We start from the raw sequence: 24,300 nt of genomic DNA, 5'->3' as shown, positions 1-24,300 counted from the left end.
TATATATATATATATATATATATATATATATAGAATAGCGATCAGATCCGGGTGATTAACATATCCATCATCTTCAACATTTCTCATTTGTGCTAGGAACATTCAATATCCTCCTGGCCGGGCGCGGTGGCTCACGCCTGTAATACCAGCACTTTGGGAGGCCGAGGTGGGCGGATCATGAGGTCAGAAGTTCCAGACCAGCCTGGCCAACATGGTGAAACACCCTCTCTACTAAAAATACAAAAATTAGCCAGGCGTGGTGGTGGTGGGCGCCTGTAATCCCAGCTACTCAGGAGGCCGAGGCAGGAGAATCACTTGAAACCGGGCGGCGTAGGTTGCAGTGAGCTGAGATCACGCCATTGCGCTCCAGGCTGGGCGACAGAGCAAGACTCCATCTCGAGAGAGAGGCAGAGAAAAAAAAAATCCTCCTAGCTATTTGAAACTATGTAACATAGCTGCCGCAAAAACTGAGGTAAAGGAAGTTGAGAAATTCAACGAGGTGCAGAAGTTCTAGGTGACCACCAGATGGCAGCAGATGAACAATATTTTCCTGAGATGCTGTAGCCTCTTAAAGGAGCCTTCAATCTCAAGTCTTAAAGAGTATTAAATGTGGATGGCGTGAACAGAAGGAACTACGTGCCTCCCATGCCTCGTCCCCCAGCCTGCACCCCACAGAAGAATGTGAACCTTCCTGATTTTTGGCAGGTCCTGCCTTGGGGTCCTCTGTGTATAATACAGACATTGATTCCTGCACTTAACTTACTGACCACCACTCTCCCCCGCTGTCTACTTTAGTCTCCACTAAGTGCTGTAAAAGAGGGCAAACTCATAGAGGGCGAGATGTAGGTTTCCAGGAGTGAGCAGCGTGTGAGCCGAGATCAGAAGGATGAGGAGGAGGTGGGGTGAACATTCCAGGCACAGAAAGCAGCTTGTGGCTGGGGCTTCAGGAACAGAATAGAGAACAGGGTAGCTGGGCCAGAGGGAGCTGCGGGGCAGGTGGGTGAGGCGCCCACTGAAAGATAAGGAGACGCCAGATTCCGTGGGGCAGGGATGCGGTGCTTGGCCTTGGGAGTGTCTCCTTTGAGGGATTTCAGACAGAAAGGGCAGGAGGTGGTCAGGGCCCCTTTCTCCAGAGTTACTCAGCAAGAGGACATTCTTTTTGCAGGATGGGGAAGGTGCGACAGGCCTGGCAGGGCAACTTCTGCTGTACGATGGATTCTATTCATTTGTGAGACTGAAGAATGTGCAACTACAATCACTGTACAATGATCTAGTTATTCCTGAACATTTTCTTCCCTGACTCCATTTGCAAGTAAGTTAGCCAACTGTTTAAGAATCAAATACACCTTCTTGGCTTAGCTTCCTGGAGTTGATGTCAGGTTAAAAAAAAGCATTTCTCAGAAAGGAGTAGAGACCTCCTTTTCCAGCCCAGAGGACACCACAGATATGAGGAAGGAGGCGGCTGAGGCCCCAGACTCAGACCCTGATGTGTGTGGTCAGATGAGTGCAAAACCACAAAGGGGACGACACTCAAGGGAGACCAAACAGGTCAAAGACAAACTCTGGCTTCCTTACAGATCTAAGAAATCTTAGGTCTCTGATACGGTGTGGCTCTGTGTCCCCACCCACATCTCATGTTGAATTGTAATTTCCAGTGTCCGAGGTGGGCCTGGTGGGAGGTGACTGGATCATGGGGGTGGTTTCTAATGGTTTAGCACTATCCCCCAGTGCTGTCTTGTGATAGAATTCTCACGAGACTTGGTTGTTTAAATCGTGCAGCGCTTCCCCCTTCACTCTTTTCTCCCTGCTCCCACCACATATGATTGGCTACAGCATCTCAGGAAAATATTGTTCACCTGCTGCCATCTGGTGGTCACCTAGAACTTTTGCTTTCCCATCGCCTTCTGCCATGATTGTAAGTTTCCTGAGGCCTCCCCAGCCCTGCCTCCTGTACAGCCTGTGGAACTGTGAGTCAGTGAAACCTCTTTTCTTTGTAAACTACCCAGTCTCAGGTAGTTCTTTTTTAGCAATTCCAGAATGGACTAATCCAGTCTCTAATCCATCTGTAATCCTAAATATGTCTAATGTACTATCTTAGATTAAATCTCTTTAAGGAGTGGTCCTGAACACCACTTTTAATGCTGGCTCAAAGTGTGATCCAATCAACATGCTGCAGACAGGACAGCTCGACCGTTGCTTCCCAACGTTGGGGATCATCTCAGTTCCTGTTGCCTGGCAGAGGTGTGTTGATCGGTAAGGATGCAAGGTTGGTCCCTACTGTCCTTCATCCATAGAAAGGGGCTTTCATCTGTTTCATATGGAACACTTGTAGGTAAAGGCTTTAAATAAAGCCAAAGGCAAGGAATAAAAATGTGTCCCAGGTATGGAGATACAGAGATGTAGGTGACACTAGAGGTAATCATTTCACGGTGATTCAAGAACCAGAAGTGGGAGAAGCAGGGGGTGAAGACCAGGCATGCATACAAATAGAGAAACTGAGGAAGGGCTGAGGGTGGTGAAGCAGCAAAAGCAACCTGTCTACATGCTGATGGGCAAGATCATGTGCGGGGTGGATGTTGGTCGTGTTGGGGAGGTGCTCCCTGAAAGTGCAAAATCTCTGAGCAGTGAGGGACAGACTGAGGGCAATTAGAGAGGAGAGGGGACCTCTTAGTTTTGGCCTGGTGCTGCTTATGTTTTTAACCTGATGGGCAGGGAACCTCCACGCCACCCTCCAGGTCTTGCCTCGCAAGGCTGAAGATTGGGATGGGCTCTCTCCTGCCCAGGGTTCCTCTACTGGAACCACGAGTCTCTGTATCCGTATCCTCACTCTCCTGCCCTATCCCCAGATCCCAAATCGTAGCTGCACGAGCCACCCTCCCAGAATCTCTCTCCTTCAAGGAGTGGCTCTGCCCTTCTGATTTTTGGCTTCACCTATTGACACTATGTCCACTAGAAGCCTGGAGGAACATTTGAAATACATCACTAAAACGACAGGCGTTATTAGTAGGACCTCCGTAGCAAATGTGCGTGAAATGTCTCATTCAGTCAAGTATGAGGAACCATTTTTGGGACTACTGGAATTTCCAGAGGCTAAGGAAAAGGCTTCATCTGTACTTTCTTGAACTCTAATCCCTAAATTACTACAAGTTCAAGGGCACTTACATACACATTAGCTCCTGGCAAATAAAACAAGCTCCAAACTCAGCCAACACTGGAAGGGCCCTGCAGTCTGGAAGTATCAAAACACAAAGCCAAACTCTAAAATGCCCCAAGTGACACTACATAGAAGACAAAAATTAAGTCCATACATTTCAATTGCTTCTTTCAAAACAGTTGGGATTTTTTTTTAAAATGCAAAAGTGGTGGCTGAGCTGTACTTTTTCAAGTGCGGCTCTCCTGTAGTTGGTAACAGTCACCTTTATTTTTAAGAAAGGGCATCTTCTCACTGCACCTGGGCCTCCACCTTTCCGGCTTGACACTGTGGTTCTCAGCCTTGGCTTCCCATTAGAATCACCTGGGGGTATTTTAAAAGCCTCCCCTTGTTGAGGCAGCACCTCTGAGCACCTGAATGAGAATCTGTGGGAAGGGCCCAGGCGGCAGAATTTTGAAAGCTTTTTCGGGGATTGCAGTGTGCAGATGGGTTTGAGAAGCTGGAACACCAGCCGAGCCTATTCCCAGTAGAGGGTCCAGCTTTCTTGGGTTCCTCCCCTGCAGGGGTGTACCCCACTGGTCACCACCTGTTCCCAATGTTTTCATGTTTAAGTCAGAAAGGAGATGGTGTCTATGGCAGTCTAGGGCCCTGGTTCTAAGTTCCACGTACCCAATTCCATCTTGCTAAGCCCAGGGCTTCAGCACTCTACCCCGAGACATCCATTCCCACACATTGTGCCAAGATGCTGTCTTCCTTCCCTCCTGTCAATTGCTTCGAGATTGGGTTCCTTTTATGTTGTTTTGTTTGTTTTAAATTGAGACAGAGTCTCACTATCACCCAGGCTACAGTACAATGGCACTATCTTGGCTCACTGCAACCCTCACCTCTCTGGTTCAAGCAAGTCTCCTGCCTCAGCCTTCCAAGTAGTTGGGACTACAGGACACAGCACCGCACCCGGATAATTTTTATATTTTCAGTAGAGATGGGGTTTTGCCATGTTGGGCAAGCTGGTCTTGAACTCCTGACCTCAGGTGATCCACCTGTGTCAGCCGCCCAAAATGCTGGGATTACAGGTGTGAGCCACCTCACCTGGCCCTTTCCTGGTTAATCATTTGGTCTTCCAAGCATGAAGGAAAAGAACATAAATGCTAATACCAGTATGGGCTTCCCAAAATCCCCCGGGCGTGGCAGGTCACTGGGGCACCCCCAGCTCTCCATGTATCCCTAAGGGCTGCTCTTACACAGAGAGGGGTCACTGGGCTGGGTACTTTCGAGGCTCCCTGTTGGGTCCTAATGCCCTCAGGGTTTGTCCCGACTCAACAGTGAGGCCCCTGTTCATTCTTCTGTGCCAGTGGTTGAGTCACAGCAGTGCTGCCCTTGAGAGGCAGTTTTGGGTATTTGTGGAGAGTTTTCTAGTTGTCCCAATGTTGGAAGCAAAACTGGCATTTTAGTGTGTAGGGGTCAGGGATACTGATTTGGGAGATCCTACAGTCAGCTGCCCAGGAAAAATGGCCCCCCACCCCACCCCAGCACGACCTGGTCACATCCTACTGGACATCTGCATAAGCGAATACCCTGCTTATAATTATCCGAGTGTAGAGGCCAATTTTATTTTATATTTAAACCCTTTTGCAGCCTCAAAATGTGCAACAAAAATTTTCAGGAACATGTAAAGTGAGGGAGAGTCGTATTCTGCTTTGTTCAAAGCTTTAAACAGTCATTCGCTATTTGGGAAAAGTCACATTACCAGCCCAGTTCACAGCGTTCAAGTCCCTGGTACGATTTGTCTGAATGTGTTGCCGAATTCTGCTGATGGGTGCGTGTATGGCATGGATATAACGATAACTTTGTTACAGTGCCACTAGGGCATTGCATTTTATTTTTCAAACTAGGTGAGTAGGTAGGAGATGTCATAAGGAATTTCATCTCTTACAAAACATTTGTAACTAAAAGGGAGCTTGGATCTATTGGAATGGAGACTTATCCTTGAATTTCAAAGGATCACTCTGAGAGTCTGAGGTATCTACTCACAAGTCCCTGCCAAGAAGCTGAACTTCAAGTAAACCCTTTTAGGAGGCACCTGGGGGCCGCTTACCCTGGTCTCCACCAGCTGAAGTTGCCGAAGGCACCAGCAGGAGGGGCATGGTGAGGCTGGAAGGGTGTAACCAGAAAGGTGTGGTGTGTCTTAGCGGGGGCAGGATAAGGCATTACCTGGAGGGGCGTGGCAAGGCCAGGAGGAGGCGGGGCCTGGTAGGGGTAGGACCTAGGCTGGGCTTGACTTGTCTGGGGTATGGTCTCTCTGGCAGGTGAAGCCTTCCCTGCAGTCCCAGCCCAGGGCCCTAGAGTTGTAGTTGACCACCTGGGGCTTAGGGGAAGAGGAGTCCCTATCCCAGGTTCCAATCCAGATTCACCGCCTTTCCAACAATACTAGATGAGAATGTTAGTCCTTTAAGTGGAGGGCGTCTCTACCTATGCATCTTTTGAAGGTGAGGCAACCAAAATTTGCAATCTAATAATCCCATAAATGGATAATTTTCTGCATTGTGCTCATTTGTTTGCTCCAGGAATAAAAAATCTCCCCTTAAAGCCACCTTCTTTCAAAGGGGCAACCTGGGCAGCCCCCACCTCAAGCAGGATGGCCGAGTGCCCAGAGATGCATACTGCACTTGTCACCTCTTCCCTCTTCTCAGTGTCCTACAGTGAAGTGGGGAGGGATAAATGACAGGAACTTTTTCAGTGTTCGTGAGGATTAAAAGGCAATAGATGCAAAACACCTTAGCATTCTACATGGCCCATAATAGGCAACAGATGGCAGTTATTGCTGATGTGCTCACAGACACAAGGATTAAGGACCACCCCATATGTTGGGCAATTAAAATATTAAGCATTTTGTGCAAATCGAGGGCATGCAGTGTAAGCTCTCCTGCATTCTTGGCAGAGTGGTGAGCATAACTTAACCTTCCTGGTTCCATCAGGGCAAACATTTGCTTCTAAGGTGGGCGCCTGACTTGGAGCTAGATGGACATGCACCTTGGGACGGCCTGGGGTTCTCAGAGGTGCTTTTGGGGTTACTTTATTCTTTCGGACATTACCTTCTTAGGAGCATTGATCAAGGAATGAGTGGTTGCCCAGTGCCGGGGGTAGGTTTTCTTGGACAATATCACCTGGCCTCTTTTGCAAGATTACCTTTTGAATTTTCAGCTGAAGCAGTTGTCATTCCTCTACTTCCTCCAAGAAATTTCCCGGTTGCTCTGAAATGCCTTTGCATTTACTGAGCCTTGGAGGTGGGAAGGACCTTAGCTAGAGTTACAAGGTGGGGCATTCAGGAAGAGGCCCGGGTTTACGTTTTAAATCTGGCCTGCAGGGAAGGGAGTGGCCAGGCCTGCTCTCAGCACCCAGTGGATGGGTCCCTCTTACCCCATGGGCCTGGCCCCTGTCACTGAAGCCCAGGAATGAGCATCATCTGGGGAATATGGGTTGGGGTGACCTGGGAGCACCTTCTCCCAAGCCTGCAAATATAACTTCACAAAAGAACCACAGTTCTGAGCCACAATTCCCAGGGTCTGGGCTTTTCTGCATCCAGGTGAATGCCTATTTTACTTTGGAAAAAAATCCAGTCACAAGTAGCATTAAAAGAAAACCAGCTTCTTTAAAAATGCTTTAACACTATTATAAGTTCTGTATTATACCTGTCAGTGCCAGGTGCCACCACCTCCGTGAAGCACCAGACAAGCCCGCTGCTGTGCCCTCCTGCAGCCGACTGCCAGGACGGCTCACACTCCCCCATCTGCATCAGCTGTGACTTGATCTGTGTTGGGGTGTGCGCCACGCTTTCCCCAACTAGACCGATGCCTCTTAAGGGCAGAACAGTGTCCCGCTTGTCACCACAGCAGTAATAATCATCATCCTCATTAACTATTTTTTGTTTTTGAGACAAAGTCTTACTTGTTGCCCAGGCTGGAGTGCAGTGGCATGATCTCAGCTAATGGCAACCTCAGCCTCCTGGGTTCAAGCGATTCTCCTGCCTCAGCCTCCTGAATAGCTGGAAATACGGATGTGCACCACCACACTCGGCTAATTTGTTTGTATTTGTAGTAGAGACGGGGTTTCACCATGTTGGCCAGGCTGGTCTTGAACTCCTGACGTCAGGTGATCCACCTGCCTTGGCCTCCCAAAGTGCTGGGATTATAGGCGTGAGTCACTGTGCCCAGCCCTCACTAACTTTTGAGTGCTCAGTAGGTTCAACCCTGTCTTCAGAATTTTGTATACATTGTATTTAATCCTCCCAATGATCCTATTTAGTAGGTGCTATTATTCTCCATGAACAGGTGAAGAAGCCAAAACATGCCCAAGGTGGTCAACCAGAAAGCAGCACTGATGCCGTGGCCAGACGCCCTCCCCACCCCACCCTATGTGCAGAAGATGCTCAGTGAGGGCTGGATGAATGGACCGATTTTGTTAAATGAACCTGAGAAGCCACATGGTTTATTTCTAAGAGTCTTTTTAGTTTAAGTGAATAATGGAATGGTGAACTTAAAAGATAAGCAGGTGTGCTGGTGCATGCTTATAATCCCAGCTGTTCCAGAGGCCGAGGCAAGAGAATCGCTTGAGCCCCGGAGTCTGAGGCTGCAGTGAGGTGTGAGTGTACCACTGCACTCCAGCCTGGGGAACGGAGCAAGGCCTTGTCTCTTAAAAGAAAACAAAAAAAAAAAAAAAAAAAAGAAAAGAGACTGTCGTAACTGAGTGTCTGTTAAATGTAGTTTAGCAAAATCTGAACACCCAGGAGCTCAGCTCATCCTACCCAACGTCATTCACCGGAGATATTCAAAGAACTGAGGTGCTATTGTGAGTTTTTATTGTTACAGTTTCTAACGTGGTCTTGAGGTTTCCCTGTCGAGAGTGGCCGTAAGCCGAGATAGCCCCTCTTTAGGGAAGCCCTGATGGAATGGGGCGTAGTTAGGTTTGGGTGTGTTGGTCAGCTAAAGCACAATGAAGTGAAACCAAAATGCATCAAACAGAGGAAATGTGTTACTTACAGAGTCCAGAGAGGGTGGGGGTGGGGGCCCTCCATGGGAGGTCTGGAGGCAGCCGCAGCAGAGCTCATCCAGGAGGTGGGGAGTGAGTGAGAGTGAGTGAGCCTGTGGGGCTATGCTTTTATCAGGGTCCAGGGGCGTTACCCCTTAGGCTTTCCCATGGGGGTCGTGGATTCGTTAGTTTCAATAAAACACGTGTGCAGGGGAAACTTCCTGACACCACTCTGGTGTGAATCATCAGGTTTTACCACGGGCCCACAGGTGTGGGAAATGTTGGGTTTTTGGTTGGTGGGATGAGGAAGGAGCCTGGGCTCTATTTTTCAAACAACCACATAGGGAGGGAAAGTTTTAATGAGGCCAGAGATGGCGGGGGTACAACAAGGTTTCAAAACACTTAGGTCGGGCCTAAGAATGGGTACCGAGGCAGGAGCTATATTGCACTAATTTAGACAGGCACCTCCTGGGTCTGTGCTGTGATAGGAAGACTTTGCAACACCTGACGCTGGTTTCTCCAATCATGGTAGTTTCTCCTCCAGTTTCCTGAAGAGGCAGGCAGCACTGGGCCGGATCTCAGGGCAGTGGATGGGACCGTGCGGAGTCTTCCCTTACCTGGTGAACAGGTCCCATCCTTCATGACATTAACTGAAATTACCATCACCTCTGTGACCTTGCCAGAGCTCTGGGAAGTGTGAAGTGAAACTGCAAAAGTGAGCCCACCATCTGCTGTTCTGCTGCTAAGAAAGAATTTTTGGCTTGTCCATAAACAGAAGGAAATAAATTGGCATGAATTAGCTATGAGATATATTTATACATAAACGACTATAATGTCATTAAGGTGATTATGGGACATGATTGAAATGTTGGATCCTAAATACTTTCCTAAGTGCCACCTGAAACACGGGACTGCCATTAACATAATGAGCAGAGAGATGAATATTTCTGGCAAAGGCATCCTGAAGTAAGTAAGCCTGAAACTCAGTAACACTGAACAACCGAGTTCCAAGAATATTTGCTTTTTACATCAAATCACCAAATGAAACATTCTGGAGGTGAAAAATCTAAGTAGTTTCCTGAGATTCTTCCTGTGGTTAATTCATAATCCTGGTATTGTTTTCACTAACTTTTTTCCTTTTTTTTTTTTTTTTTTTGAGACAGTGTCTTGCTGTGTCACCCAGACTGGAGTGCAGTGGTGTGATCATAGCTCACTGCAGCCTCCACCTCCCAGGCTCAAGCCATCCTCCTGCCTCAGCCTCCTGAGTAGCTGCGACTACAGGCAAACACCACCATGCCCACCTAACTTTAAATTTTTTTTTTTTTTTTTTTTTGGTAGAGATGGGGTCTCACTATGTTACACAGGCTGGTCTGGAACTCCTGGCCTCAAGTGATCCTCCTGCCTCAGCCTCCCAAAATGCTGACATTACAAGCATGAGCCACTGTGCCTGGCTTCTTCTCATTAAAAAAAATGAAAACACATGGTGTAATGTTAGCGTATTTCCCTCTAGGCCAACAATATTTTTTTAAGTTGAGGACTCAAAAGAAAAAAAGCCAAGTGATAAAGACATTTTATTTCCACTTTACTCCTGCTGGAAGTTTTTGAAAAAGAGAGAAAATAATAAGAGCTCCTCCAGGAATGGAGGGTGGAAACTCTGTGTCCAGGTTTGCTTTCTGTCATCCACACCTTGATAAGCCACAGAGAAGAGAGAGAGCCAACAGGTCACATCCAAGGCACCACACTTGCAATTGATTTATTAGGAACTCATCATTAGTCACCCCAGAGCTTTCAGAAAAGTAGTGTCCTCTTGAGTGGATGTGGTTAAAAGTAGTGTCCTCTTGAGTGGATGTGGTTTTATCCCTCAAAGCCTCAAAGCAGAAAAACATTAAACTTGGTAACAGTTACATTTCGTTCTTTGACTAGGAAGTAGTTATAGTGACAAGGTACAAAAAATAATAAGCATGCAGCCCTTTATTTAGTTTTGCAAAGTCTCTGCTTATAGTTCTGTATATTACATGACTGTGTTATACAAATACATTTATTTACAAAAACACTCTAGCTGTGCAAACTTGTTGCTTTTTAAAAATGTATGGATACTTCCATCTCTGCCCATCCCGATATATACTTTTAAAGCATGCATAAAAATTAACTTTGGTGTGGGAAAACTACTCTATGTGCTGTCACATACAGTATTTTAATGTCTATGTATATTTATATATTTACAAAAGTTTTTCGGTTTACAGAACCGTACAGAGTGTACATTTTAAAATCCACAATGCAAGAGCGTGGGTTACCAGGTCTCAGAAAACAAAAGAAGGGGTTAGATACTCCAAAGAAAACAACTAGAGAACCTCAACATGTTAAAAAAGAAAAAAGAAAAAAAAAAAAAAAAAAAAAAAAAAAAAAGGAAGGAAAAAAGAAAGAAAAGAAGCAAGCAAAGAAAACTAGCTTGCTTGGGCTAGCAAATTATTATACATACTTTTCATGGCAGTGCAATAGGTTTGATAAATTGCCTTCTACATATGCCTGTCTGTAGGGCTCAGGTAGAAGTTCATTGGTTTTATAGTCTAGCACACTACTTTCAAATGTACAATGCTATAGTATCAAAATGTTTTGGCAAAAAAGATCTTGAAAGGAACCATGAAGTTTTGACAAAAATAGAAATCTGTAATAAAGCTAAATAACACTAAAATAAAAGGAAATATTATAGTATCTTTTACAATTTGTATAGTCACACTTGTGTAATTCTCTGTTCACTTCTAGTCTCCGTAATGAAAAATAGTTTTATACAAAACATACTAAAATTCTGGAATCATACATGTTTTATATGCTTAAGACAATTCTCCCGTCTCACACGCACCTTTCTTTCCCACCAGAACCTCGTTTTGTAACACATGCTTACTGCATTTTATAGGTATTGAGTATAGACGGTAGACACTATAGCAACTAGGTAAAAACAAAACCAAAAAAAAAAAAAAAAAAAAACAAAAAAACAAACGAGCTTTACTGAAATCTATTAATCCAGTATTTAGCACATACTTAGCATTAAGCCTCAAACGATACAGCAATATGTTACATTCTCTTGTGAAAACAGTTGTTGTAGACTGTTAATTTTTTTTTTTTTTTAACGTAACTCCGACTTGTGCCTGATAGGATTTGACCTTTAAGAGGTTTCTTTTGCTGTGGATGGAGTGGCTTTGCTTGAACTTCCGTTCTGTGCCTTGTAGCTGGTGAGGCTGGGAGTATGGATGGTCCTGGTGCCCTTGGCACCTTGATTCAGTGAGACGGAGGAGGCGGGGGAAGGAGGGGAGGAGGAGAATGACAAAGGTGGGGGTGCTCGGCCATTTTGACTCTGCGGTGAGAATGAAAGATGGTGACCTTTACCTGTATGAGTAAGGCTCTGAAACTTCAAAGAGCCATTAGAGACAGAAGGGATGAGGGAGGCAGAGTGAGCAGGTGGTCCTGTTTGGGGGCTGAGAGGGTTAGAAGCAATCGATGGTTTAGTAGCAGGTGGATTAGGGAGGTTAGAGCTGTCACCACTAGAAGAGGGCAGAGAACTGCTTTTCCCAGAGCTGGGAGAAAGGGCTGGAATCTTAGAAGCAGGTAAGGAGGGGGAAGTAGGCTTAAAGTCCCCACCAGATTTCTTAGCACTTCCATTAGCCTGCAAATAAAGATGGCGGGAGACATTTTGTCAGAAAGGTGGACACGTGATCAACCCACAGGGCCTGGCAACACAGCCCTTCTGAGAATAATTCAATCAAAGAAAACCAACCAAACACAGTTCAAGGCCTGAGCTAAGTCTTGTTGTGCTTTACTGGACCTGGTAGAAACCCCCCACATACATAGCAAAGGATGGACAGGAAAGGAGGAAAGGAAGAACGCATTTGTGAGAGGAGTCCCATCATTCCAGCTCTACCATTTCCCGTGTGCCAGGTGGGCCATGCGTCTGGATAATTACTGGGGTGGGGGTCGGGCATTTTGACGGAGCGTTAATGTGCTTCTAACGCAATACAGTCAACATAGACGTTAGTAGTGGTGACGTTAAGGGCAGTTCCACCACAGGTTGGTTTGTCTCTGCTTCCCGAGGTGTTCAGATGAAACACTACATTCACCAAAGAAAAGCCACCTGGTCTGGCACCGTGTGTTAACAGTTAAAATTTGGAGCTTGGAGTCACAAAGTAAAAGATGTTTTATTGCAAGCATGCAAAAGCGTGGTGAAAAAATTTAACAAATGGTTTTTAGACTTTCTTCATGCCCCCAGATCCAGGATGTCTATGTAAACCGTTATCTTACAAAGTAAGCACAATATTTGGTATAAACTAAGTCAGTGACTTGCTTCTTAACTGAAATAGCGTCCATCCAAAATTGGGTTTAAGGTAAAACTACCTGGCGATATTGGCGGGGATCCTGCAGTTTGGACTGCTTGCCAGGTTTGTCCAGGGTTCCGGGCCTGTTCTTGGCACTCATGGGGACAGGCATCCTGCTCGTCTGTGGGGCCCCGCTGGAGCCCTGTGGGAAGGACCAGTGAGAGGGGGAAGAGAAGGAGAAGCACGTGAGTAGGTCATCCGTGAGGCTGCTCCACTATGTTCAGAGAAGCTCAAGGTGAGAAGCCACAGCCCTACATGCAGGACAGATCTAGGAGACACCAACTGGGGTTAATCAGAAGAATCAAACAGAATCAACTGCTCACTACTGATCAAACGGATTTTAATGTGAGTATCAGAGCAATGATTTCAACAGCACATGGCTGACCCGGCAGCCTCGTGTTTACCCAACACCAGTCAGCAACAGAGGCAAAAACAGAATTGATTAGCTGTTAGACACCTAGTTGTTGTTGTTTTGAAGGTGAGGGAGAAAGGATGAAAGAAGGGTTTCATGGCGAACAGACAAAAAAAAAAAAAAAAAAAAAGCCACCTGAAAGAAAGCAATTAAGTCACAAGACACCTTTTGCTAATGGTGATTACGGCAGATTTAGGAAAGCAGCTGGGTCTTTTCATTTTCCAGCAGACCAAGATACCTTACGTGAAGTTGAAGGTATCGATGTAGGGGGCTCTAGGGCAGTGGGGCCTTCATCCGGAACTAGCAAGGGTCGGGGAGAGGCCTCTTGGGCTATGTGGGATGAACTTGCAACAGAATCTCTGTTGGAAGAACCTGAGGTATCAGCTAGGACTTTGGGACTCATTTCACTGATTGTATTTTCGAGCTGTTTAATGGTCTGCTCCAGGCTATCCAACGTTCTGTAGGTGTTTTTTCTAATTTCATCAGTTCTTGACATCGGAGACGTGCTCTCGATGCTGGACTGTTCTTCCCTCCTCAGCATGTTTTCAGGGCTGTCTTCAGGTTGAGACCTAGTGATTTCGAAGCGCTTGGCTTCTTTGTGTTGTTTCAGGGTGCCGTCCTCTTCCTCTTCTTCGTAGACGACCACTTGCAAAGTCTTCTTCCCTGTTTTAGTTCCCGTGCGAATGGCTTGAGTGAGAGCGGCGAGTTGCTTCTTAGGGAATTTGAATTTAAACTTTTTCTTGGGGCTTTCAAACTGGCCATCGGTCAGGTCATCACCCTTGCATTCCGAATGTGGAGAATCCACGTGGCTGAACTTGTTCAGCTCCATTCTGTTCATTTCCTGTCCCCCTGGGATTCTGGTCTCTGTTGCCAGAGAGTGTGGCTGTGACTTTGTTTCCACCTGTTGTCCTGTTCTAAGATGGCCCGGGGCCACCTTCTTATGAGATATCTGGGAAGTGGTATTATTCTGGACCACAGAATCTCCATTTTCCTCCTCTTCCTCCTCCTCTATCTTTTCTTCCATCATCATTCTCTCTAATTCCTCATCACACTCCTCAAAGATAGTTGAAAGTCTCTTATACGCAGACCGGATGTCCATGGGCTCGTCGAAAATGATGATCACTGGTTTCTTGTCCAGGCACACAACTGGCTCCTCACTGTCAGTCCCTTCTTGTCGGGGGGCCATCTCTTTTCTGGCATCGATATTAACCGTCTGTATGTCTTCTCCCTTTTGGCTAACAATATCATGCACCTCCCCACTGGAAAGAACCTGGACAGTGGTTTTGGTAATCATGAAGGCAATGTTGTCAGTGGTTGCATTTTCTTCAGTGGGAGAACTTGGACTGGATTCTCCGTCTTCATTAGGGTTCACGTTAGCGTGCCTTGCCCCCTTGGGTCTTAGAACAACTTGGCCAAAATCTGTCATGATAACCTCTTGATCTTCTGTTTTAAAATCATGCACACTTGATTCTGTTAATCTACTAGGAGAGGAAATGTGACACTTATCCGTATTTTGCTTTTCCATCTCCTTTGTCTTTCCATAATTCAGCTTCTGGTTCTCCGTGTCAGCTATAGAGTATTGCGGGCCTGAGACTTTAGACCCTTTGCTTATTTCATCTTCTAATGAACTAATGCCAGAAAAACTGAAATTGACCTTAGGCACAGTTTTCTGGGAATAGTTTCTACTGTCTCTGAGTAAACTCATATTGGATATGGAATTTTCCTTCATTACGATCTCAGTTTTATATTCTGATGTTCTCGATGCATCAGAAATACTATTCTCCATTCCTCTTTCCCACTTAGGAGGGTCACTAGGTCTTAGAGCCCCTGTGGTAACCTGAGAGGGAGAACGGAGGAGGGAAACCACACACGTTAATCAGCAATGGATCCGCAGAGGCAGGCAATTAATGTGCATGGTATCGGTTGGAAAACAGATCTGGTGAACTCACCTTTCGGAATTCCATTTGGGGGCCATTTTCATATTCAACATCAGATTTCCGTACATCTTCATGGAAAAATTCCAAATTCTGGTAGAATAGTGTAGGACATGTTACTCCACAAAACCACATTGCCCCCAAAAGTGGACTATAACTAAATCGTTCCTTTAATTACATTTCTAAGACATGCGGGCCACGCATAATTGTTACACACCAATCCAAAGCCTAGAGCTGTTTACCTTGGATTGCTTTGTTCTCCAACTGCCAAAAATGCCCTGTGTTTGCACAAGATGAAAATCTCAATTAGCAAAAGATTTCAAGAATTTAAAATTTTGCGGGGGAGCAGTGAAGAGAATAAAGGGACAGAGTCATTACTGACATGTCCTCTTTTCAACATCAGATTGTGAACCTAGCAGAATCTAAAACCTGAAGAATTGTGAAAAGCACAATGTGTGGGCTGACAGAAAGTTTGGATTCTAATCCAGATCTGCCACTAAACTGTGTTACTTTAGATAAATCACTTTACTTCTTTGGCCTCAGTTTTCTTGCCTATAAACTTAGGAACCAGCCCAGGGGAATTTTAGTTTCCCTTACAGCTCGTTATTTCAGTCCTCTCTCTGCTTCTATTATGGAGATTGTCCTATAAAGACATCTGCCTTGGTTGGGTTTGGCATTTTGGGATGAAAAAACATTATTTTCCCCTGATCAAATGACAAATTGAAATGCGGTTTATACTGCAGGTGTCAAAGTGTCAAAATCACCTTCACACTCCTCATAGCCAAGATGATCAAATCCAAATTCAGAGTGATCATGCTGTTACAATATAACCTCAATTCATAGCCATCATGCTGTCACAATATAACCTAAACATTCACAAAGCAGATATTTGAGGTTAAATTGGTGACAGTGATCTCACGACTCAGCTTTCATTCTCTGTAGTTTCCAGTGTAGAGTGAAGATACATGTCTTAGGCTCCCACCAAGATTCAGGATTGAAGGATCCAGTGGTGAGGACCCAGGTATTCAAAGCGCTTCACCTGGAGGCCTGGCCTTTCCCAAGGTGTATCAGTAGCCTCAGGCCCTGACATAACACTAACACTAGTGATCCCTTGTCGGTTCCAAGGCACTGCTGCCCTTTCTTCTTGCTGAGGTGGTTGATTACAGCAGGATGGAGCACAATTCCCATGAAGGCTACGGTTAAAGCAATGACAACACAAAGCACAAACACCCGGGCCCAGCCAAAGTCAACCCAGAGCAACCCTATGACCTTGGTTAAGAATGGAAAGACTGTTCATACACACCCAAGGAATGACACACAAACAATGCAGTCAGAATTAATCACACGGAAATATTGCGCAAAGTACAGGGTGCACGAGCCACCAAATACCTCCTGTTTTACTTCTGCTTGCTCCCCAGGAAGCCCCCAAATGAGTGCAATGATTCGGCTGCTGCAGTGGAACCACATGGCTTCTTTTGTGGGATTTTAAATTTAAAATATGAAACAATGAGTATGTCAAGTAAAAGGTTTTAAAGAAGAAAAATAATTGAGCTTCCTGTAATGCCAGCTACTCGGGAGGCTGAGGCGGGAGGATTGCTTGAGTCCAGGAGTTTGAGAACAGCCTGGGCAACACAGCAAAGACTCCATCACATACACACAAAAATAAAAAATAAAAATAGGCTGTGTGCAGTGGCACACGCCTGTAATCCCAGCACTTTGGGAGGCCAAGGTGGGTGGATCACTTGAGGTCAGAAATTCGAGACCAACCTGGTCAACATAGTGAAACCACATCGCTACTGAAAATACAAAAATTAGCTGGGCATAGTGGCGGGCGCCTGTAATCTCAGCTACTTGGGAGGCTGAGGTAGGAGAATTGCTTGAACCTGGGAGGCAGAAGTTGCAATGAGCTGAGATCATGCCACTGCCCTCCAGCCTCCAGGGCGACAGAGCAAGGCTCCGTCTCAAAAAATATATACATGTAAATAAAAAAGAAAAAATAAGGTTTCAGCCTAAGGTTACAACTCCAGATATGGAGTCGGCGTATCATGCTAGGACCCGAATGAGAACTTGCCCCCTGAATTGCAGATGGAATTGGAATGTGATCTAAAGACACATACGTGGCAGATGTTCTCGGGGTCTATTTACTGGGGGTTAGGGCTGGCGTCTGTTCTGGTTGGTCATGGCCCGTGCCATTCCCATCATTAAACATTTCAGGCCAGGTGTGGTGGCTCACACCTGTAATCCCACCACTTTGGGAGGTGGAGGTGGGTGGATCATGAGGTCAGGAGTTTGAGACCAGCCTGATCAACATGGTGAAACCCTGTCTCTACTAAAAACAAAAATTAGCCAGGCATGGTGGCACGCCCCTGTAATTCCAGCTACTCAGGAGGCTGAGGCAGGAGAATCGCTTGAACTCGGGAGGCGGAGGTTGCAGTGAGCTGAGATTGCATCATTGCGCTCCAGCCTGGGTGACAGAGCGAGACTCGGTCTCAAAAATAAATAAATAAATTTCAACCGCGCCCCCCCCCCCGGTGATATATGTATTTTAAAATTGAGTAGTAGCACAAATGCTCCAATGGAAAGTCACTAGGATAAAAATGTGAAGTTTGGTTTTCACACGACCTATACTTTTTATCACTGGGCTAGAAAAAAATGAATTAATGTATCAAAGCAAGTGCATGAGCTTGGCCGTAATTGTCATGTAAACTCACAATGATTTCTTAGTCTTAGATGGTCAAGACTCTGCGTGAAAGGTAATTATGCCTCTTTAATATGTATTTATAGGCCCTGAGATTTGGATTATGAAGACAATTGGAAAAGCATTCAATAGGCATATGGACAATAAACCAGGGTTACAGGAAAATTGCCTACAAGTGAAGAACTAGGCTGGAGTTTCAGTGATGACAGGATCAAAAAATGCTTAAGAAAACATCTGATTTATGGAAGGGTAAATACTCAGCCCTGGAAGAGGTTAATAAGGACCCAAAACTGGGGATAAGAGAAGTCTGATACTCATGGTCATTCTGAAGTAGTTTAATCTACTGAGATTAATTATCCAGAGTAAGCACCCTGGATAACTCCTGGCCTCAAGTGATTCTCCCATCTTGGCCTCCCAAAGTGCTGGGATTACAGGTGTGAGCCACCAGGCCAGGCTAGGTTTTCTTCATGAGAAACATTTATCAAGAGTAACCCCCCTTGGTATATAGTGAGATTCTCTTCCCCCTATTAACAGTGTCACATGTCAGTTTATGTGGCAGAGAGTTTACACAAGGGAGCCATCGTGGCTATGAGCCAAGGAGAAGTGGGTTGGCCTCCTTGGCAAGGTGGGCTGGGAGCTGGGAGCCCAAAACTGTGTCTCTTGAACTGTTGTGTTAGAATAGCCTTTCAGTTTTGTGATACAGCATCTACCTCCTTGAGCTGTCATACATGGACCGAGGTACCCATCTGTAGTAGCTATCGGGCTATCTTGCATCTGATTAGTTTGACTTTGTTTAAGGAAAGCTAGAATCTTTGAATTCTGAAAGATAAGTCCCTGGAGAAAAATGTTAGGCCTTGAATTGGTCATTGCAAGCTTTTTATCCTGAAGTTTAGACGGAGGCTTAATTCAAGTAAGATGTCTCTATATCTAAAAATCATAGATGCTCTAGGTGCAACTTAAAGTTGCATTTCAAACATTCAGGCCATGGTCATTTCCCTAGAGTACTTTTACAATGACGGCAGACTTTGTTTCAGAGCCTGGATTTTTTTTTTGGTGTCACACATACATTTTAACACTAAAACTATACTGAACTTACTATCTTGGAAGGTATACTTTATAAATGGATAATACTTAGCAAAAATTCTGTTTGGCATCCTTGGACGTTTGTGCACATATACATTTGTATGTTTCCATGAAGTTACGCCTGTGTGTGGTGGTAGGTACTTTCTACCCTGCATTTTCTTCCCCAAAACAAAGGTTTTTACTTTTTCTTTTTTTGAGACAGAGTTTTGCTCTTGTTGCCAAGGCTGGAGTGCAGTGGTGCGATCTCAGCTCACTGCAACCTCTGACTTCAGGGTTCAAGCGATTCTCCTGCCTCGGCCTCCTGAGTAGCTGAGAATAGAGGTGTCCACCTCCACACTCAGCTAATTTTTTGTATTTTAAGTAGAGATGGGGTTTCACCATGTTGGCCAGGCTGGTCTCGAACTCCTGACCTCAGGTGATCCACCCGCCTCAGCCTCTCAAAGTGCTGGGATTACAGATGTGAGCCACTGCACCCGACTGGTTTTTACCTAATTTTTTTTTAACATAGATACTTGTTTTTCTTTTTTGCCCAAAGGATGTTACAAATTAGAAAAACTGCTAAATACTTGGTTGCTGTTTCTATGTATTTCTTTCTAGAGTTGTTCTAGAAAGTACTGAAAGGTGTATACTCTTTAGTTTGGGAAGATAGTGTCTAAATTCTGCATATACTATTGTATGCTGTGGGCTGGAACACAGTGTTTGCTCTGAAAACCTGAGCAAGATATCTCTGATTTTAACCTATACCTGTGTCTCCATTAGTTAAAAAAAAAAAAAAGAGAGAGAGAAAGAAAAAAGAGGGGGCAAAGGTCGAGTACAAGAGCCGTGTTAGTGTCAGAGCAAGGAAGGAAGGACTCCCAACCGTGTGGCAAATGTGCAGTTGCCACGTTACCTTCTTCTCCTTGGGTGGCACTGTGGCGCCCGACCTAGTGTCTTTAACGTGACTGTCAGCCCGGGATGGCTCAGCATGACTGTTTGAATTTACATCCATAAAGGAACACTTCTGGAATGCCTAAGGAATTAAAATACTGAGGTTAACAGGGATCCAAGGGTACTGAGGAGAACGGACGGAAACAGGCAGGAACAACCGGACGCTTGGGGAACCCAGCCCGGGTCCTGCAGGCAGGTTTAGGCCAGGGAGGCAGCACCCTGAAATCCTGCTCCCCACGTTCTCTCATGTTGACAAAGCTGGCTTGGAGGCTGAGCCTGGGGCAAAGGCTGCCTTCCTTTCTTGGGGAATGCCAAGATAAAACAGACACTACTACCTTTTCTGCCTATCTGGGGTGAACCTAAATTGGTACTTAGGAGGGCTTCTTGCTTTCACCTTTAAAAAATGCTCAATATGTAAATAAATTAAAACAAAAAACTATCTTTCTTTTTTCTTCCTCCTTGTTTTTTATGAGCTTTATTGAAATTATACAGCAAAAGCTCAGAAGCCATTTTAAACCTTTAAGTCTTAGAATAAAAGTACTCTTAACAACCGTTTTCTGAAATAGGTACTACCGCGCTCCAAAGTGTTCTGAGGCTCATTTCGAATAAAGTGATGCTTTTAAGCAACGATGTCATTCCGAGTGGCCTAGGAGCTGCCTGCATCCTGGAGATTTGTCTCTGAAAACTGTAAGAGCCAATAGTTGGTTCTTGTGAATTTAAGTCAGGGAGGCCAGTTCTCAAAGGGAGAAAGTACAGACATAGATGGTGTCTACAGGGCTAAAAAGGAAGCCCACATGTGGGAAATGTCCTGATCATGAGAGGACAGACTGGTAACTCAGGGACCCAAACTTATGGACATCAGTGGTTCTCAACCAGGCTATATACCACCCAGGTTAAAAAAAAAAAAATACTGTTGTTCTCAAATACTCGAGACCCCACTCAGAGAAGACACAAATCAGAATCTCTGAGCTGTAGAAATTTTTTTTTTTTTAAACTCCCAAAGTAATTCTAATGTGCAGCTAGGATTAAAACTATTTTTGTTTGTTTGTTTATTTATTTGAGGCAGAGTCTCGCCCCGTCGCCCAGGCTGGAGTGCAGTGGTGAGATCTCAGCTCACTGCAACCTCTGCTTCCTGGGTTCAAGCAATTCTCCTGCTTCAGCCTCCCAGGTAGCTGGGATGACAGGCACCTGCCACCATGCCTGGCTGATTTTTTGTAGTTTTTTTAGTAGAGACGGGGTTTCACCATGTTGGCCAGGCTGGTCTCAAACTGCTGACCTCAAGCGATCTGCCCACCTCAGCCTCCCAAAGTGCTGGGATTGCAAGTATGAACCACTGTGCCCAGTGAAAGACCACATATTTAAATGAATCAGCCTAAATAATTACTTAGTGTTTTCTTTATGTCAAATGTTGTCATTTGGAGATATCTCTGCTGGCAGAAAGGATAATATATGTCCTCCTTCAGTAAACATTCCATCACTAGTCCTAAAATCTGAAGGTGGCTGATGAGGGACTTTCTCTGGCCTTTTTTTCCAGACTGTTTGCTCCCCTGTCTCTGCTACACCTGGCCTGCTTGCTGTTCCTTAGTCACACCAGTCCTAGCATGCCCTGGATGTGTTTGGTTTATCCGCTTACTTAGAGCGCTGCTTACAAATGCCAACTGCCATCTCCTTTGCGCTATTAGGCCCTCGATTTCAGAGCCTGTTTTTCTTCTGATGCCTGGAGATGTGGAGCACACACACAGAAAGTGGTTGCACAATTGTCCTTAGAAGGGGCCACAGCTTCTCCTTGTCCTGCCTTGAGAAGGTGTAGAAATAAGAGAAGCATTATGGCCACAGGCCATTGACCGAGTTGCGGATTTAGCAGGCTGGGTTTCTATCCCAGCCAGAGGGCTAACAGGGTTTGGTTGAGTTAAGGTTAGAGTACTTCATTCACCACTTTTTTTTTTTTTTTTTTTTGAGACAGAGTTTCACTCTTGTCACCCAGGCTGGAGTGCAGTGGTATGATCTTGGCTCACTGCAACCTCCACCTCCCGGATTCAAGTGATTCTCCTGTCTCAGCCTCCTGAGTAGCTGGGATTACAGGCACCTGCCACCATGCCCAGCTAATTTTTGTATTTTTTAGTAGTGATGGGGTTTTGTCATGTTGGCCAGGTTGGTTTCGAACTCCTGACCTCAGGTGATCTGCCTGCCTCGGCCTCCCAAAATGCTGGGACTACAGGTGTGAGCCACCACGCCCGGCCACCACTCTTATTATCTAACCACCAAGAATATGGCATGAAGCCAGATATGCCAATGTCTGTAAAGTAGTCAAAGAGGGCATCAAATATTTAGACTTCAATGGAGAAAAGTGTCCCTCAGTGGTGGGCTATAAGTGGTTGCAACAAATTTAGTATTTCTCTTACAGAGGTGTAAAAAATTATCCACAAGCCTGAAAGATACCAGCTTTGTAAATCTGGGGTTCCTATGAAAACAATTATCCAAGCCTTCTAAAAACCTGCAAATAGCCTGATTGGTTGCAGGGATGTCCCAGGCTAGTCTGTGAGTTTTAGTGAAGTGTGAAAGGGCTCACGAATGTGACAATTCAGCCAGCAGTTCTGTTTTCCCTGCAAAATCCAGGCAGTTCAATTTTGGCAGTTATTACCATGGAAACCCGAGTAGAACAAGTGCAGTGAAAATCATGCGGATTGAAAGTTCTTCCTACTCCAAAGAAAAAATGAAAATTTATGGGTTGGCACAAAGCCATTGGTACACTGGTAAAAGCTAACATGTTTTGAGCCCCAAGGTGCTGGTGTTCCAACTATCTGATTGACAGAAAAATCCTATGAGAAGCATGAGGCAAATGAAATATTCTACACAAAGTTTGTTCTAGGAATTGTGTACATGTCTCTGATGAGACAAGTTCTCAGGACATAGACCTGAGGTAGAAGCACATCCGTGATGGGAATGTGGGATCAGTTTTGGGCACAACCTTGGCACCCCATCCTTCATCCTATGAGTGGACTATGTCCTAGTTAAAAAATAAATATCTAAAACTAATACAGTATCATTTCTCAAATAGACCAAGGAAAATGGAAAACAAAATAATTCAGCTTTTCATAATATCTGAAAAGATGACATTGATATTGAACAGGGACTTGGTATGGACCACAGGAAGCCACTCATTGGCCTTGAGTCCACCATCCAAGGTCAGTGGCTCTAAGTGGTAAAGCCAAGGAATGGGAACCCACCTAAAGTGTGCTTCAGTCTGTCCTTCTCAAGACAGGACAATGGCTGGTATTTCTAATCCTTATCTTACTTGCTTTTAAAATGAAGCAGAGTCTCTTAAGATGGAAAGAAAGGAGAGTCAATCCTACTAGCCAGAGTTAGGAAAGTGTGAGTTGTTTTGTGAAACGGTCATTCCTTGCACATCATATAGGCACCCTGAGAGCCTTGTTCAGCGCCATCTTGGGAAAGCAAAGGCCAAGGCCAGAAGACACAGCTTCTATGATCCCAGTCCATGCGCTTTCCTGGCCTCTCGCTAACAAATCTGTAAGTGCCATGGCTGGAGAAACCCAGGCGGGAGGCAAGGAGCCAATGTCAGTCACTGCACCCACATACCTGGAGTTCTGCCATTATTTTGTCTCCTTCTTCTTCTTCTTCCTCCTCATCCTTTGAGGAGGAGGTAGTGACAGAGGGTGGGGATGGGGTCCAGGCTGAAGCAGGCTCCTCTGCTGGACATTTTGTGGCTCTGGTCTGTGGGCTTGGTCCAGCATCTTCACTGCTTGCCTGTGGGAGATTGAAACCATGGATAGTGGCTTAACATCTCCTACGTGCTAGCAAAACAGGGACAGATGGTCCCTCACTGCCTATAACACTGGCTTCCTAGATCTTAGCTGAGAAAATAGCTGAAAGGTTATTTTATCCCTTTGCATTTAGTTTGGGTTTGTGTTTGCATAAGTTGTCATTTTGATGAATGGATTAAATAATGATAATATAATTGGAACTCCTCAACATTCAGTGTCTTTGATATGGTTTGGCTGTGACCCCACCCAAATCTCATCTTGAATCGTAGCTCCCATAATTCCCACGTGCCACTGGAGGGATCAGGTGGGAGGTAATTGAATCATGGGGGCAGGTCTTTCCCGTGCTGTTCTCACGGTGGTGAGTGAGTCTCACGAGATCTGATGGTTTTATAAATGGGAGTTCCCCCACACAATCTCTTTCTTGCCTGCCGCCATGTAAGAAGTCCCTTTGCTCTTCCTTCATCTTCTGCCATAATCGTGAGGCCTCCCCAGCCACATGGAACTGTGAGTTCATTAAACCTCTTTCCTTTGTAAATTACCCAGCCTCAGGCATGTGTTTTTCAGCACCCTGAGAACAGACTAACACAGTCCTCATGAAAGGCCCTCCTATACTCCATCTCTTTGGAAATTGTGTTTTACATTTAACATAAAAGCTAATACTTGGCTAGTTAAGTGGAATCTAAAGTTCATTGAACATCTTTCTGTATAGACTCCCACAACAGTGTCAGCTCACCTCAGTTACCTTTGGAAGATAATCTTTGTTTCCCCCTCCTACCCTCATTTTCAATCTTATGACGCCCACATAGGAAATAGCTTGTGATTTGCGTTTCACATTGTTGCAGCTAAAAGTCAAATAAGGATGAAACTCATGGTCTGGGTCTTGTCCAATCATACTGGCTGCCACTGTCCCACCTGTGGTGC

At 45.2% G+C, this 24,300-nt stretch overlaps 1 protein-coding gene across 15 annotated transcripts in view; it reads right to left on the bottom strand.

The window, feature by feature from the left end:
• Positions 1–9,736: 9,736 nt before the first annotated feature.
• The window catches only part of KIAA1217 (KIAA1217 ortholog), a 351,420-nt gene continuing 336,856 nt past the window's right edge, over positions 9,737–24,300 (bottom strand). For 8 of the 15 annotated variants that reach the window (XM_017863059.1, XM_017863060.1, XM_017863061.1 and 5 more), the window contains 7 exons: positions 23,195–23,362; positions 19,560–19,679; positions 15,132–15,167; positions 14,905–14,982; positions 13,194–14,792; positions 12,563–12,685; positions 9,737–11,837 (listed from right to left, as the gene is read on the bottom strand). In XM_017863059.1, coding sequence (XP_017718548.1) covers positions 11,340–11,837; positions 12,563–12,685; positions 13,194–14,792; positions 14,905–14,982; positions 15,132–15,167; positions 19,560–19,679; positions 23,195–23,362 — 2,622 coding nt within the window. In that variant the 3' untranslated portion in view covers positions 9,737–11,339. Of the gene's footprint in view, positions 12,686–13,193; positions 14,793–14,904; positions 14,983–15,131; positions 15,168–19,559; positions 19,680–23,194; positions 23,363–24,300 lie in introns of all 15 variants that reach the window. The other 7 variants (XM_017863062.1, XM_017863065.1, XM_017863066.1 and 4 more) reach the window with 3 other exon arrangements.

The sequence above is a fragment of the Rhinopithecus bieti genome, unplaced genomic scaffold, assembly GCF_001698545.2.
Source record: "Rhinopithecus bieti isolate Rb0 unplaced genomic scaffold, ASM169854v2 scaffold_66718, whole genome shotgun sequence".
NCBI lineage: Eukaryota > Metazoa > Chordata > Mammalia > Primates > Cercopithecidae > Rhinopithecus > Rhinopithecus bieti.
This window is presented reverse-complemented; position numbering and strand designations above follow the sequence as displayed.